This window comes from Myotis brandtii, unplaced genomic scaffold, assembly GCF_000412655.1.
Source record: "Myotis brandtii unplaced genomic scaffold, ASM41265v1 scaffold82, whole genome shotgun sequence".
NCBI classification, from domain to species: Eukaryota; Metazoa; Chordata; class Mammalia; order Chiroptera; family Vespertilionidae; genus Myotis; species Myotis brandtii.
Window position 1 is genome coordinate 9,960,674 of NW_005371324.1, and position 14,261 is coordinate 9,974,934.

At 34.3% G+C, this 14,261-nt stretch overlaps 1 protein-coding gene across 1 annotated transcript in view; it reads left to right on the forward strand.

Moving 5' to 3' along the window:
* The window catches only part of METTL25 (methyltransferase like 25), a 93,512-nt gene that overhangs the window by 45,105 nt on the left and 34,146 nt on the right, over nt 1-14,261 (forward strand). Inside the window, exons 6-8 of the mRNA XM_014531638.1 lie at nt 2,780-2,874; nt 6,386-6,415; nt 10,885-10,958. Coding sequence (XP_014387124.1) covers nt 2,780-2,874; nt 6,386-6,415; nt 10,885-10,958 — 199 coding nt within the window. The remainder of the gene's footprint in view (nt 1-2,779; nt 2,875-6,385; nt 6,416-10,884; nt 10,959-14,261) is intronic.

Sequence of the window (14,261 nt, forward strand, 5' to 3'; positions counted from 1 at the left end):
AATATTTCTCACAGTTTCTGTGGGTCAAGAATTTGGGAGTAACTTGGGTGTGAGTTTATTATATTCTTTTTCCTAGAAACAATATACCCCTTTCAATGGAATGAATTTTCTAGAAATACTGTTGCACTTGCAATCTAATATTAAGTAGTAATCTTTTTCAAAGTTTTCTTTAGATTATTACTGAGGTAGGATTGTTCTACCTTTTTCAGGCAAGTAGACATGCTTTTTTCCTAGCAGTATAAGGTGAATTGCAGAGCAGTGATGGTACACTAATTATATCTTTCATTACAAATTCCCTGTATATTTTTTAAGTGGGATTCTCTTCACATTTGTTCAATAAGTTGACTTTAGTCTCCTCTTTCCCAGTGTTACAAGTTCATTTTTTAGGCACTTGGTTGAGATATTACAAGTTAGAAAATTGCTAGTATTATCATTTTAAATTATAAGATAAGCTAGTATTATGTTTTTTGGTATTAACTAATTCTTTTAAAACCTAGTTTGTTTCTTTGAGTTTTTTTGGGGTTTTTTCTTTCATTAGATCTTCCCTTAATCTCATGGTTTGCTTCCTCAGTTAAGTCTCTGCTCAAATATCACATCCTCAAAGAAGACTTCTGCATAATTAGGACAGAACTATCCAACTGTGGATACTTTGTGAGTGTTCCTGAGACACGGCTTCCTGCATCCCCTGGGTTTTGCTTCAACACAATCATCATATTCTGATTATTCCAGTTTGACATACAAATTTTGCCATATTCCAAGAGTGCTGAGCTATAAAAAGTTTGGAAAACATTACATTAAGATAAAGATTTAGATGTGAAGTTGTTCAGACTCAAAGTAACAGTGACAGAGGGATATTTACTTTTCAATCCAGAAGTAGGTGATTGGAGCGGAGCTCTGTAACAGAAAGTCTTCCAAGAACCCAGAATCCTTTTATTTTGTTGCACCATCCTGTGCTGCTCTTGTTTACATGGTCCGAGGTGGCTTGCCCCTCCCTTTGAGCATCTGACCTAGAATTTGCACACATCATTTCTGCCCACATTCAGTTCTGCAAAACTTAGTCTTGTAGCTATCCTAACGGCTGCACTTGAGTCTGGGAATTGCAGTCTCTAATCTGAACAGCTAAAAATTGAGTGCTATCTTAATACAAGGGACAAAGAGAGAATGGATGGAGAGGAGGAAGAACTCCATCTTTGTAACGCTTTACCCTTTACAGTAAAGATCTAGGTGTTTCTGTCTATTTGTAAGAAGAAAATTAAACTACTTATAGTAGCCCTTTCATTTAGAAATAATTGTCTGAGTTAAATCATAAAGCCTTCTCAAGCGTCTGTTTCAAGTCATCTTGGAAACAGAGGAAGTGGTCCAGGGTCCCTAGGACCTGGATAAGTTTCAAGGGCTCCATGAGTCCTGTGTAACTGTAAGTGAAGCTGTTTATATATCTTGGAGGTTAAGAGCATGGCCTCTGAAATCAGACTTCCTGGAATTAAATTCAAGCTGTGCCATGTGCTAGATTTGCAGTTTAGGCAAGCAATTCACAAACCTTTCTGTGCTCAGTTTCCCTATCTGAAACATGAGAATAAGAGTATACCTACTTCATAGAATTGCTTTAACCTTTCTGTGCTCAGTTTCCCTGAGACATGAGAATAAGAGTATACCTACTTCATAGAATTGCTGTGGGGACCAGTTAATACATTTAAAACACTTATAATAGTGCTAATAATATTAAATGCTATGTAAATAGTAGCATTATTATTTCCATTCCCGGGAGGTCCATATCTTCCATCTGATTATTAGTAGGGTCTATTATAAATCTTAAGTTATTACCTGAAAGAAAACATTTTCAGGGGCTTATGATCTCTGTGAAATTTAAACTTTCTCTATTTTAATCTAAAATCATCTGATCCTACATAGCACAAAAGTTTATTTAATGGAATTTACCTCCATATTTTCTTTTAGAGTTTTCTTGTTTTCAAGTTTTTAGTTCAGTTTTACTTTTTAATCTAATAGAATAATTTCACTTATCACAATTTTCTTTTGTCACAGTTTTGATAAAATTTAAGCTCTTATTTTTCAGGCTTTAATTTAAAATAGAAATTGGTTTGTTTTCTTTTTCAAAAACTTTGTAATAGTTCTACATAAGGTGTTTAAGCATCAGCAAGTTGAATATGTAACTACATCAGTTGGACAAGCAATGAATGTTGATTTTTGTTATTGTTACTTGAACCATAAATGCAATTGAGCCAGATTGAATCACAGTTGAAAATATTTCAGCCTCTTAATATGATGAAAAAAGAAAAGCCTTTACAGCTGTTCTTTTTTTGAAAAGTGAACAGTGGCTGAAAAAAAATGATACTTCAACATTGTTAGGAGTGAATTAATATTGTCCTGTAATAAACTGCCAAATGTCATATTTGATAGATCATTTTTCTAGAAAGTCAGGTCAGCATTAAATGTCCAGTATCTCATTAATCATCTACTATACACTGAACATGAAAAGTATTTCTATTTTAAACTGCTTTTGCGAAATCTTACAGAAATAATTTTGGTTGGTTTTAAATTGTTGGCGCTTAAACACCAACAGCTGTTGTTGAGAAAATACCATTTTCATTACATTAATATGCTTTCAATTAAGAATCTGGAATGAACTGTTAAACATTACCACTTTCATGTTGAACTACTGTTTGACTCTCTCAGTGATTGATTTGCTTTCTCAATAGATTATTTACTTTAACTGAAAGAGGAAGAATTTTATTGAAATAATCCATATTTTCCCCATCTGCAGAATGTACCCAAGAAAAGTGGGGATTTCCAATGTGCCACTATTTAAAGGAAGAGAGATGGTCGTGTGGTCGCAATGCCAGAATGTCAGCATGTTTGGTATGATTGCATTTTTTTCCTGGACTAAGAACTTTATCCAGATGTTGCAGAATGTATTGTTTTTGGCTAATACCATGCATTAAATGCCACATTTTGCAGAGCATCATCATTGATGCATTTCAAATTATGGGAAAAAGAACTTTCTCTTCCAACATTATCACTCTACATGCAGTATGGTAACAGTTTATAGTTATACTATAATCTACATTATGATACTTAATTTTAAATATAATTACTTCAGTTGTTATATAAAATGTACCAGCTACCAAGTCTTTTTTTTTTAAGATTTTTTATTGATTTTTAGAGAGAGAGGAAGGTGAGAGGGAGAGAGAGAAACTTGGATGTGAGAGCAACATTGATTGGCTACCTCCTGCATGCACCTACTGAAGATCGAGCCTGCAACCTGGGCTTGTGCCTTTACCGGGAATTGAACAAACAACCTTTCAATGCACAGACAACACCCAACCAATTGAGCCACATCAGCCAGGGCAACCAAGTCTTAAACAGAGAATTAGTTCAGTGCTCTATCCACAGCTCTATGGTGTGTTTGTGTTTATAGAAGATAATTTCGTCTCCTAATTTTTATAGAATAGGAAAAATATTATTAAGCTACCTGGAATATGAAATAACTATCTAGTTAAATAAAACCTTTATTGTGCTTGATTTGTCTAATGTCCTTAGACCTAGAACACTTTATCCCATGGTCTTCTCTGGTTTTGGTGCTATAATGGTTTACAAAGGAACAGCTGCAGGTCAAACAGTGCATTATTTTTTCATCAGAAATTTAAAATATGGTTGATTAAATAATGTGTTTAATGTTCAACACCAAGATAAATTAATATTATAAGACCATTATATCTATGCTAATAGCATTGCAATATAAAAAAATGTGTACCAGTGTTCTAAATCATGTATCATAGAATTATTTTAGAAATCTACTTATGCTCGAATAATAATTTATTTTTATATGTCCTCTTAATATTCTTTTTTGCAACCTTATCTTGTTCTCTATTTATATCTGTAAATGATACATGTTCAAGGTCTTGTTAGAATGGCAGGTCATTCTTAGAATGACTTGGTTCCAAGAATGCTGGCAGGCAGGATTCTACCTCATGCCATCAGGTAAGAAATGAAATAGTCTTTCAATATAGGGAGTCTGACTATTCTAACAGAAAATGCCTAAAGATATTGGCATCGGGGATTTCTCAGTGAAACAGGACCGATCTCACCTTTATGGTGAGGCCCACAATTAATAGTCTCCCTCATAAGCACAGTGCTTCTACTCAGGTCTGTGATACCCCCATTTGAATTGTCAATAGACGGCTAAAAATCTAAGAAAGTCTAACATGAAAGAATCAAGATCCAATAAACAAATAGAAAAAATAGCAACTTGGAGGTAATGGACACTATCCAAAAGAAAATAGTTACTAACATCCCAAAGAAAGATAAAAGAATGTATCCACAAAACAGGAATGTACACTATAAGCATAAACATTCAAAGAACTAAAAAGAAGCATTTTTGAAAAGTAAATTCCAAAATATAGAATTTGTAGACCGTGGGAGGCCTCTCTCTAAATTTCATTCCAGTTCCTGCCCACCTGGACTTCTTTTTTTGATGCTAGAGTCATTTTGGAAAGCATAAGGAATATTTCTCGTGGTGCATCTTGTTTTATTGCCTTTTGCTCTACAACTGATCGGTTCCACAAATATTCAAAGCTTAAGGGGCTTTTTTATGGTGTAGTTGTTTTTTAAATACCTTTCTGGTGATGCCTTCAGATACATTGTTAAGGGCACTAACCAGAAATAAACTTTTAATTAGATTAGTGCAATCTTGTAAACATACTTTAAGCCTAACAAAACTGCAAAATATTTTTTGTATGAAGTGAATACTTGCTATATTGTCTTCATTATCTTTATTTATTGGTCAAGGGAAATATTAATATTTGTAAGACACTTCTTATTACCTATGTGATTATCTTTTATTATGTAATCAAAGTTTATAATTTGTATTTCTAAAATAAACTCATCAGCAACACATACCGAAAGTAGCCTTGTGTTATGTGATATTTTATTGACATCAAATAACTTATTGTTAAAAACTATTTTGTATTCAGTTCAGCCTTTTAGCAAAAGCCATAACGAAAATCTAATTTGAAATTGGTACAAGTACTATAAATGAAAACTCATTGTTTTCTTCAATAATAAACCTGTTTTGGGTCTATTTCTCTTTAATAGAAAAATTATATAATTATCTCCTGTATTCATAAAACTCTGGCACTAGATATTCAGTGAAGGGACCCTTCAAGTCAATGGGAAAATAACATATTTTCTAAAATAATTTCTGTAAAACAAATTTTCATACAATGAACTCTTCTTCCCAGTGAATCTACATGGTATGAAGTATGAGAAGTAAATTAGAGTTCACAGAGCAAGTTTTATGTCCCTGCTCAGCTGCTAACTAGCTATGTTACTTTACCTCGTCAGTGACCTTGTGCATCTGCGAAAATTGCACTTAACAAGATATTTTGTAAATTATTCTTCAGTTTTATAATTATATGATGATTCAGCTATATATAAAAAGTATTATTTATCAAAACAGAAATCTGAAGCAAATACGGGTATTTTAAATTTGAATAGAAAGTATATGCAGATCCATTATGTTTTTGGTACTTTTCTTTATGTTTGAAATATTTTCTAATTAAAATGTCAGTTAAAATATTTTAATCTAAATTATTTATAAAACTATGTGAGTGTGGAAATGTATGTCTCTAAAAAATGAAAGTTTCAGTGGGCTCTATTCCACATTTAAATTCTAATAAATCTTTCATATACATCTTTTATATATTGGGTTAAGAGTATTTTTTAGAAATATTAGGAAATTTTTTGTAAAAATATTTTGGATCTTAAGAAGATACAAATTTAAAATCAGCTACATATAAAATTATAAAAATATGTATTCACTTTCTCTTCTACTTGGCACTTGATCAGGTATGAATTTGAGTTGAATTTGCAGACCAAAAATATATGTACTTTTCTAAACCAAATGTTTACTTATAATCTGTTCATTTTTTTAATGATGTATTCTATGTTTACAAAAAATTAGAAGAAAACAGCTTAAAAGTAGTATATAAATGTCTATGTATATGCATAAGAATAGCTCTGGATTTATCTGATTGTTTTAGCTACCCTAAAAGTGAGCCAAGAATATGTCATTTCATTTCTTTCCTGTTTTCTAATGCCTTCTAAAATTCAAGGATTATATACAGTAGGGGTGTGTGTTTGTGTATGTGACACATGTATATTATAAATCAGCCCTAAATTATATAAGTAAACTAGTTAACATTCCTTAATGATGTTAACACTTTTAAGTGTATAAACATATATGTTATCACTTAATTAATCTTTTCAAATGTCACTTTTACAAGCCCTTATACAGTATGTTTATAAGTCTTATATGATAAGACTAAATATATCAGCCGTCTTAGTCTTATTTTTTTTTTTCTCCTTAAAGGCACTGGAGCGGGTTGCAGTTGGCCAAGGGGTAAGTTATCTGGTGTTTATATGATTCAGCTGATGAACACGATAGTTTTCTCTCAAGTGCTCCTCATACTTGACCTGCTGATGAACTTAAAACCTGATGGATTTTCATAAATATCACCTCTTTTTTGTCACCTCCTCAATTTTATATTTATACTTCTTTTTATAAGTTTACATTAAAACATAAGTGAACTTTCAGAAAAAGTAAATTGAACTTTTAGGAAGACTTCTACATTGTACTCTTGTACTGTCTTATTTCTTCATAATGTACTAACCAGTCTTTAAATATTTCTAAAGAATGCTATCACTGACTATCAGGCTTTTAATAGGCTCAGTTTAAGCAAGAAAACCAAGATATAGTATTAAATTTATTTTCTGACTGTAATCCAAAATACATATTACAATTGGTTGTTTTTAACTTTTTTCTTTATTGTCTTGATTATTCATTATTTGCAACAGCCAAATAGGTTTACACACAAAAACGGAAGTTAAATGTATCACCAAAATATCCATATAACTTCCTAATCCTCCACCTTAAGTTCATGAAACATGCTAGGAACTTTTAAAATTATTTTTAAGAGTTCTTTTTAAACTTTTCACAAAATTTTTATTGTTGGACTTAAATTTTAGAAACCTCTCTTTGCTTCTCTTCAAGAATCATATGTCAATTTAAATTTTTTAAATAGTAAGCTTAAAATAATAGCAACAAGTATCATTTACTAAGTGCTTACCCTAGACCAGGCACGATACTAAAAACTTTGTTTTAAATGTCACCATCTAAAAATTGATAAAAACTGAATTTTTGAAGGCATTAGAGCATATTGTTTGGGCTTGTGCTTTAATCTTCAACTACTAGTTTGCATTTTCTCTTCAATAGTTACTTGTTTAGTGACCTTGGACACATGTCATAATTTCTCTGTAGCTTAATTTTTTATCTGTAAAATAGGAATAATAACAGTAATAATGGGAATAGAAATAATACCTTCTTCATAGAGTTGTGAGAATTAAATGAATGAAAAATGTAAAATGTTTAAAACAATGTATAGCACATGGTAAATGCTCAATAAATGTCAACTGCTGTTGCTCTTATGGATAATTAATAATTATGGTTATGAAAATAATATTTAAATCTAACACAAAGGTTACAAAGCATGTTACAAAGTTTTCTTCATCAACTGAAGCATACTATATGCATAGTATTATGAGATAGGTACTAATATTATCCTGTGATACATTTGAGGAAACTGTTAAGTAGTGAACCCTGAGATTTGAATCTCTGACTTTGAAGCCCAAGCCCTTAACTCCTCTACTGCATATCAACTTAGTGGTTCCCTAGGAGCCTGGAAGATGAAAGTGCCTTTATCATAATAATGCCCCAAAGCATTTGTATGATGTTTTTCAATTTCCCAAATACTTGCTCATGTTTACAATCAATCTTATGAGTTGGGTATTATACCAAACTTACATAACATGATACCCAGCAGAATTTTAATAATGTATTCCAGCTCCCTTAGTTAATTGCAGAGTCCCAACTTCCAGTTTAGTACCTTTTCCACAAGACCTGTAAAATGCATGTCATACACACACACACACACACACACACACACACACACACACACACACTCTAATGGTGCACTCTTTCTGCTCCCTCCCATTTTAACATGCATTAAAGTGTAAAGTTGATTTATCACTTGTGAAGGAAAGAAAGTAAAATCTGAGCCACATCCAGTTTATTCCTGGAATAGTCAGGCCTAGGCTGCTTAAATGTTGACAATGTTGACTCCCTTCCCACCTACCCACTTCTGTATTTACCAGGAGAGATAGTCCTAGTTATTCCAGGAATGCACATTTGAAGGCACTTCATTACTCTCTTCCCTTCCTCTTATGAAACAGCTATAAAGTTCTTATTTACTCAGAGTAACTTGGGAATGATGATTTATTCCATCCTGTTTGTATTTTTCTATGTGTCCCATTTCTTTATGTTCTCTTATTAAAATGCATTTCTTGGTCTTATAGTTTTTCTACAATTGATTTTTAATAACAATGTAAATATACACTTATTTCTCAGTTATCTTGATATAATTTTATATAATTTTCAAAAGCATGGCAAAGGAGAGCTTTAACTATTTTAGGAGTTTTATATAAAAGTCACATAAAATTAAAGTCCCCATCTCTTACACCTAATCAAATTAAGAACTTTGTAAGCCACTTGTAATACTAATATTTCACTTTGTGTAATAATATATTTCCCAAAATGCCTTGAATTTTAATAGAACAATATAGGAGTAGGTGTCAATAGATGAAAAGTGATCTCAGCATTTTTGTGAGAGAACTGAAGGATATTTAGGGGGAGGAGAAGTGAGACACAGATGATAAAGTAGAAATTTTGGGTACTGCAGAAATAAATTACTCAAAATTAAAAATATATCCAAAGATTGGAAATTTTGAATAAAATGTTTTGAAGTATGAATGTTTGGAATATGAAATGTTTCAGGAAAGGAAAGTAGAAGTCTCAAGGAGTTGCATTTGGAAAAAAAATTTATATAAGAAATGTGCCTTTTAAAGGTTATAAATTTTTGTGTGGGCACTCAAGTGTGTGTGTATGTCTGCTTTTAGTGAGTTATTGCAAGAATCGAGACAGGGGCTGGTATTCCTAATGCCATTCTTACTAGAATCACCCTCCACACTACTCCCACCATCCAGAAAAGATACATATGTTCATTCAAAGTGCTCTATTAGGATCCTACAAGACATTCTTCAATGACTTAAGAAGGTGGTACCATCAGGCGAAGACCCAAGATATAATGGTGGACCTTCAATTCTCAATTTGTGGTGTTTTGAGTCTCAGCATCTGGGGCCCACTGTGTAGGAACTTGACATTAGATAGGGGGGAGGGACAACAAGTAGGTTTTCTTCCTGAGCACACAGGCGCAATTTATTTTGTGCTAAACTCCATCTTAATCCAAACATTCCAGTCAAAACAGATGAAAATTACAATGTTTGGTCTTTCATGAAAAATAGGAGTTACAAAAGGATAACTCAGTGAATGTATACATTTCACTGAACTCTTATCTTTAAAACTGTATCAAGTCATTGGACAGGTTTTAGATTTTATCTTATTTGAGTTCTCAAAAGCAGTTAATATTGTTGACTTCCCTCCATTCTTGCTTCTTTTTCTTTTTTTCTAATAGTAACTTTGCATGGAAGCTGATATTATTTTGAGTTTGATTTTTCTCTACTCAATATTAACAGATCTTTGGGGATGTGAATGGAATTTAATGAATTTCGTAGTTTCTTGGATTAAAAGTACCTATTGCATTGCTACTGAAAAATACCCTTTTCTCTGTGCACTCTTTCTCTGTGTTGACACTTGAACAATATGGGTTTGAACTCTATGGATCCACTTTTATATGAATTTTTTTTTCAATAAATTCCTGTACTGTTTTCTAGCCATGGTTGGGAGTCCATGGATGTGGAGGGCCAACCATGTGCATTGATCTCTGCCATTTTATATAAGGGACTTAAGCATCCACAGATTTTGGTATCTGCAGGGGGTCCTGGAACCAATCCCCCTCATATTACTGAGGGATAGCTTAAGTTTGGGGAAACTTAAAAGTTATACACAGATTTTTGACTGTGTGGAGTTCATCGCCCCTAACCCTAATGTTTTCAAGGGTCAACTATATAATACTGTTTTTACCTCCTCCTTCTGTGAAACTATCATGCTTCATTGGGGCCCTTGTCTTCATCCATTCCTTTTTTCCTTTGGGGAAACCTTTGCACCTTCATGGACACCTCCTACCTCTTTTTCCCCAGGAAATGAGGCTTTGCCAAAACTTCAATCTCTGATACTATGTTGATTCCAAGATTCTTTTTTTCAAGCCTACAAGTAGCCAATGCTATGATCATTCAGGCCTCAGACATATTTTTAATGTGACCTTACTTAGAGTAGTACCATCTCTTTCTGGGTGTTGATCCTAGATAATATCATCTCTAATCCACCACCATTAGGACAAAGCCACATTCTCTTTCACATATATTCTGTCTTACTGCTGTCTTACACAGATTTGGCTGATTATGAAAGTTTATTTCTACATATTTAACTGATACGCACTCCATTTGGAATGTTAGCTCATTTTTCTTTGGTAACATTTTAACTTAGAATGGAAAAATTATAAAAAATTGTATCTTAGGTTTCACATCAGGTTTTTAACATTCACTGATGGTCCCAACTCTCTTGTATTGATTTGATTTCTGTTACCAGTGGGGATTGTGCCCGCAACCAAGGCACATGCCTTTGCCCGGAATCGAACCCGGGACCCCCGAGTCCGCAGGCCGACGCTCTATCCACTGAGCCAAACTGGTTCGGCTCACATCAGGTTTTTAACATTCACTTATGGTCCCAACTCTCTTGTATTGATTTGATTTCTGTTATTTGTTTCTTGTGTTTATATATGTCTACATTTTTTTCAGCTGCCTACTGAATCACTCTTCTATCGTGCTGTCCTTCAGGATATTATTAAAGATTGTTATGGCATCACCAAATGGTATGAGGATTTTATTTTAATAAGAATAACTGCTGTATTGTATGTGAAGTGGCTTTTAGTTTGCAGGTAAATTTATTCAGGGTCACTTTATTGGTAGGAAAAGCTTTTAATTTGAGCATAATTTCAGTAAGTAACAAAGAAGTATGCAATAACTGTATCTGGGTTAATCATTAAAGTGAAGGCTCAAATGATTCCTTTTTGTTGTGAAAGATTGTTATAATAATAAAGTAATATATGCAAAATGTACTTTAGAATTTTAGTAGTATTGAAATGTTATATATAAGTAATTTGGTGAATATATTATTGGAGCAGGAGTTATATTTAAAATGTTACACAACTGCCATAACTGGTTTGGCTCAGTGGATAGAGCATTGGCCTGCAGACTGAAGGGTCCCAGGTTCGATTCCGGTCAAGGGCATGTACCTTGGTTGCGGGCACATCCCCAGTAGGGGGTGTGCAGGAGGCAGCTGATCTATATTTCTCTCTCATTGATTTTCTAACTCTATCCCTCTCCCGTCCTCTCTATAAAAAATCAATAAAATATATTAAAAAAAATAAAATGTTACACAACTAATACTGCATTAACCACTTAACCAATTAGAACAGATGTTGATTATAAACATTTTGGCCATTCGTGTATCTACTGGTAGAACAGTAGCCCTACATATGCTTTTGTTACTGTTTCTGATTTCCCCAAATAATGCCTTGCTTATGCAAAAGCAAGGGGTCGGAGAATTTTTCCATAATATTGATGTAATAACTGCTGTACTCAAGAATACATTTGTAATCCTAGCAAGTTTTATGAATGTCTTCTTTTTAATTATAATTTTAGGATTTTTATAGCCAACTGATTTTAATAGGATTATTCTTCAAATTACGATAAGGAAACTTTCAGGTTCTCAAAAACTAATTTACACATATTAATGAAGATAGACGCTACTTTAGATTAGCTATTATTTCTCTGTGAGAGGAAATCATTTTTTACTGAAAGATTTTACAACACAAATATCTGCATATACTGTTGGTTTCAACTGTCTTTTCTATGTAGATAACTCCCAAATCTGTATCCTAATCTCCATTCTCTTTCCATCTACTAGAGGCCTGGTGCACGAGATTCGTGCACTAGTGGGGGGTGTCCCTCAGCCCGGCCTGTGCCCTCTCACAGTCCAGGACCCCTCAGGCGATGTCCACCTGCCGGCTTAGGGCACTCAGACATCCCTCTCACAGTCGGGGACTCTTGCAGTCCAGGACTCCTCACTCCTTACCATCTGCCTGCAGTGGAGGTGAGAGAGGCTTCAGCCACCGCAGCTGCGCTCGCCAGCTGTGAACCCAGTTTCTGGCTGAGTGGCGCTCCCCCTGTGGGAGCACACTGACCACCAGGGGGCAGCTCCTGCATTGAGTGCCTGCCCCCTGGTGGTCAGTGTGCATCATAGTGACCGGTCATTCTGCCAATTGGTCGATTTGCATATCAGGGTTTTATTATATAGGATTTACTAATCTTTAAAATGTCTATAAGCGAATTTCTTGTTTTCCTGAGAACTAGCTCTGTCTCTTGACCCACCCCATGATGCAAACCTTGTTGAAAAATGTCTCAAAGTTTTGCAAATCATGTCCACTCAAATATTGATTATCTGCTTTCTTTTAAGACCTCAAATCTGTTCACTAATTTGTTTATTAATGACCAGTTAAAATCATCTACATTCTTTTCTAAACCTTTATTCTTACTTAAAAATGTAAATCTCTTCAATCTTCCACATTCCTGCTTTCCTTTACTAATCAGAAGATGGGTGGTATTTGTTAGGACGACTTTCATCCCAGAGCTTCATTGATTTCACCCACATTTGGCCATGATAATTGCTTTTCTCCAAACTCTTTCTCATTATCTTCCATTAAGCTGCATTCCTCTAAGTTTCTTTGCCTACTCTAAACATTTATCTATTTTCTTTAAGGGTCTTTCTCCTTAATCATCCCCTAAGTATATCTAGGTATTCTCTAATGTTTTGTACAAAGCTTCCATCTCTTATTTCTTTATATTTCCTCTCAGTAATTACCCTCACAACAAATACCTTGAATCTTGTATCCAGCTCCACCTCTTTTGAGAACTTCAAATCTACATTCCTCAATTTTATCTCAACAGCTTCTCTTAAGTACCTCATGAATACATCAGATTCAGCCATGTCCAAAAACCAAAGTCAACTTTCAACCAATTCTATTCCTCTTTTCCACTTTCTTTTTTTTTATGTTTTTATTGATTTCAGAGAGGAAGGGAGAGGGAGAGAGAGAGAGAGACATCAATGATGATAGAGAATCATTGATTGGCTGCCTCCTGCATGCCCCACACTGGGGATCGAGCCCACAACCCGGGCATGTGCTCTGACCTGGAATCCAACCCTGATCTCCTGGTATCTAGGTCAATGTTCAACCACTGAGCCACACCAGCTGGGCTTTTCCACTGTCTTGACTTTTTTCATTTCTGAGAACAGTATGACCATTATCCACGTTTAGAAATCTTAAAATGATATCTGATTCTATTCTTTTTAATATATATATATTCTTATTTGATATCAGAGAGGAAGGGAGAGAGAGAGATAGAAAGAGCAATGATGAGAACCATTGATTGGCTGCCTCCTGCAACGTTTAGGGATAATGTTACACAACTTGTAACTGATATCTGATTCTATTCTTTTTAAAATTATATATATATATATATTCTTATTTTAGAAAGGGAGAGGAAGAGAGAGAGATAGAAACATCAATGATGAGCAAGAATCATTGATCAGGTGCCTCCTGCACACCCCACCCTGGTAATTGAGCCTGCAACCAAGGCATGTGCCATGACCAGGAATCAAACCATGACCTCCTAGGTCAGTGGTTCTCAACCTTGGCTGCACATTAGAATAACCGGGGAATCTTTTTTTTAAATATATTTTATTGATTTTTTTCTTTTTTTATTGCTTAAAATATTACAAAGTATTTTATTGATTTTTTTTACCTAGAGGAAGGGAGAGGGATAGAGAGTTAGAAACATCAATGAGAGAGAAACATCAATCAGCTGCCTCCTGCGCACCCCCTACTGGGGATGGGCCTGCAACCAAGGTACATGCCCTTGACCAGAATCGAATCTGGACCTTTCAGTCCCCAGGCCGACGCTCTATCCACTGAGCCAAACCAGTTAGGGCACCTGGGAATCTTTTTAAAATCCTGATTTCTTGGCCTCATCCTCCGGAAATTCTGTTTCTTTGTTATGGGGTGGGGCCACAACATTAGTAACAAAGAAACAATTTCCAGAGGATGAGGCCCAGA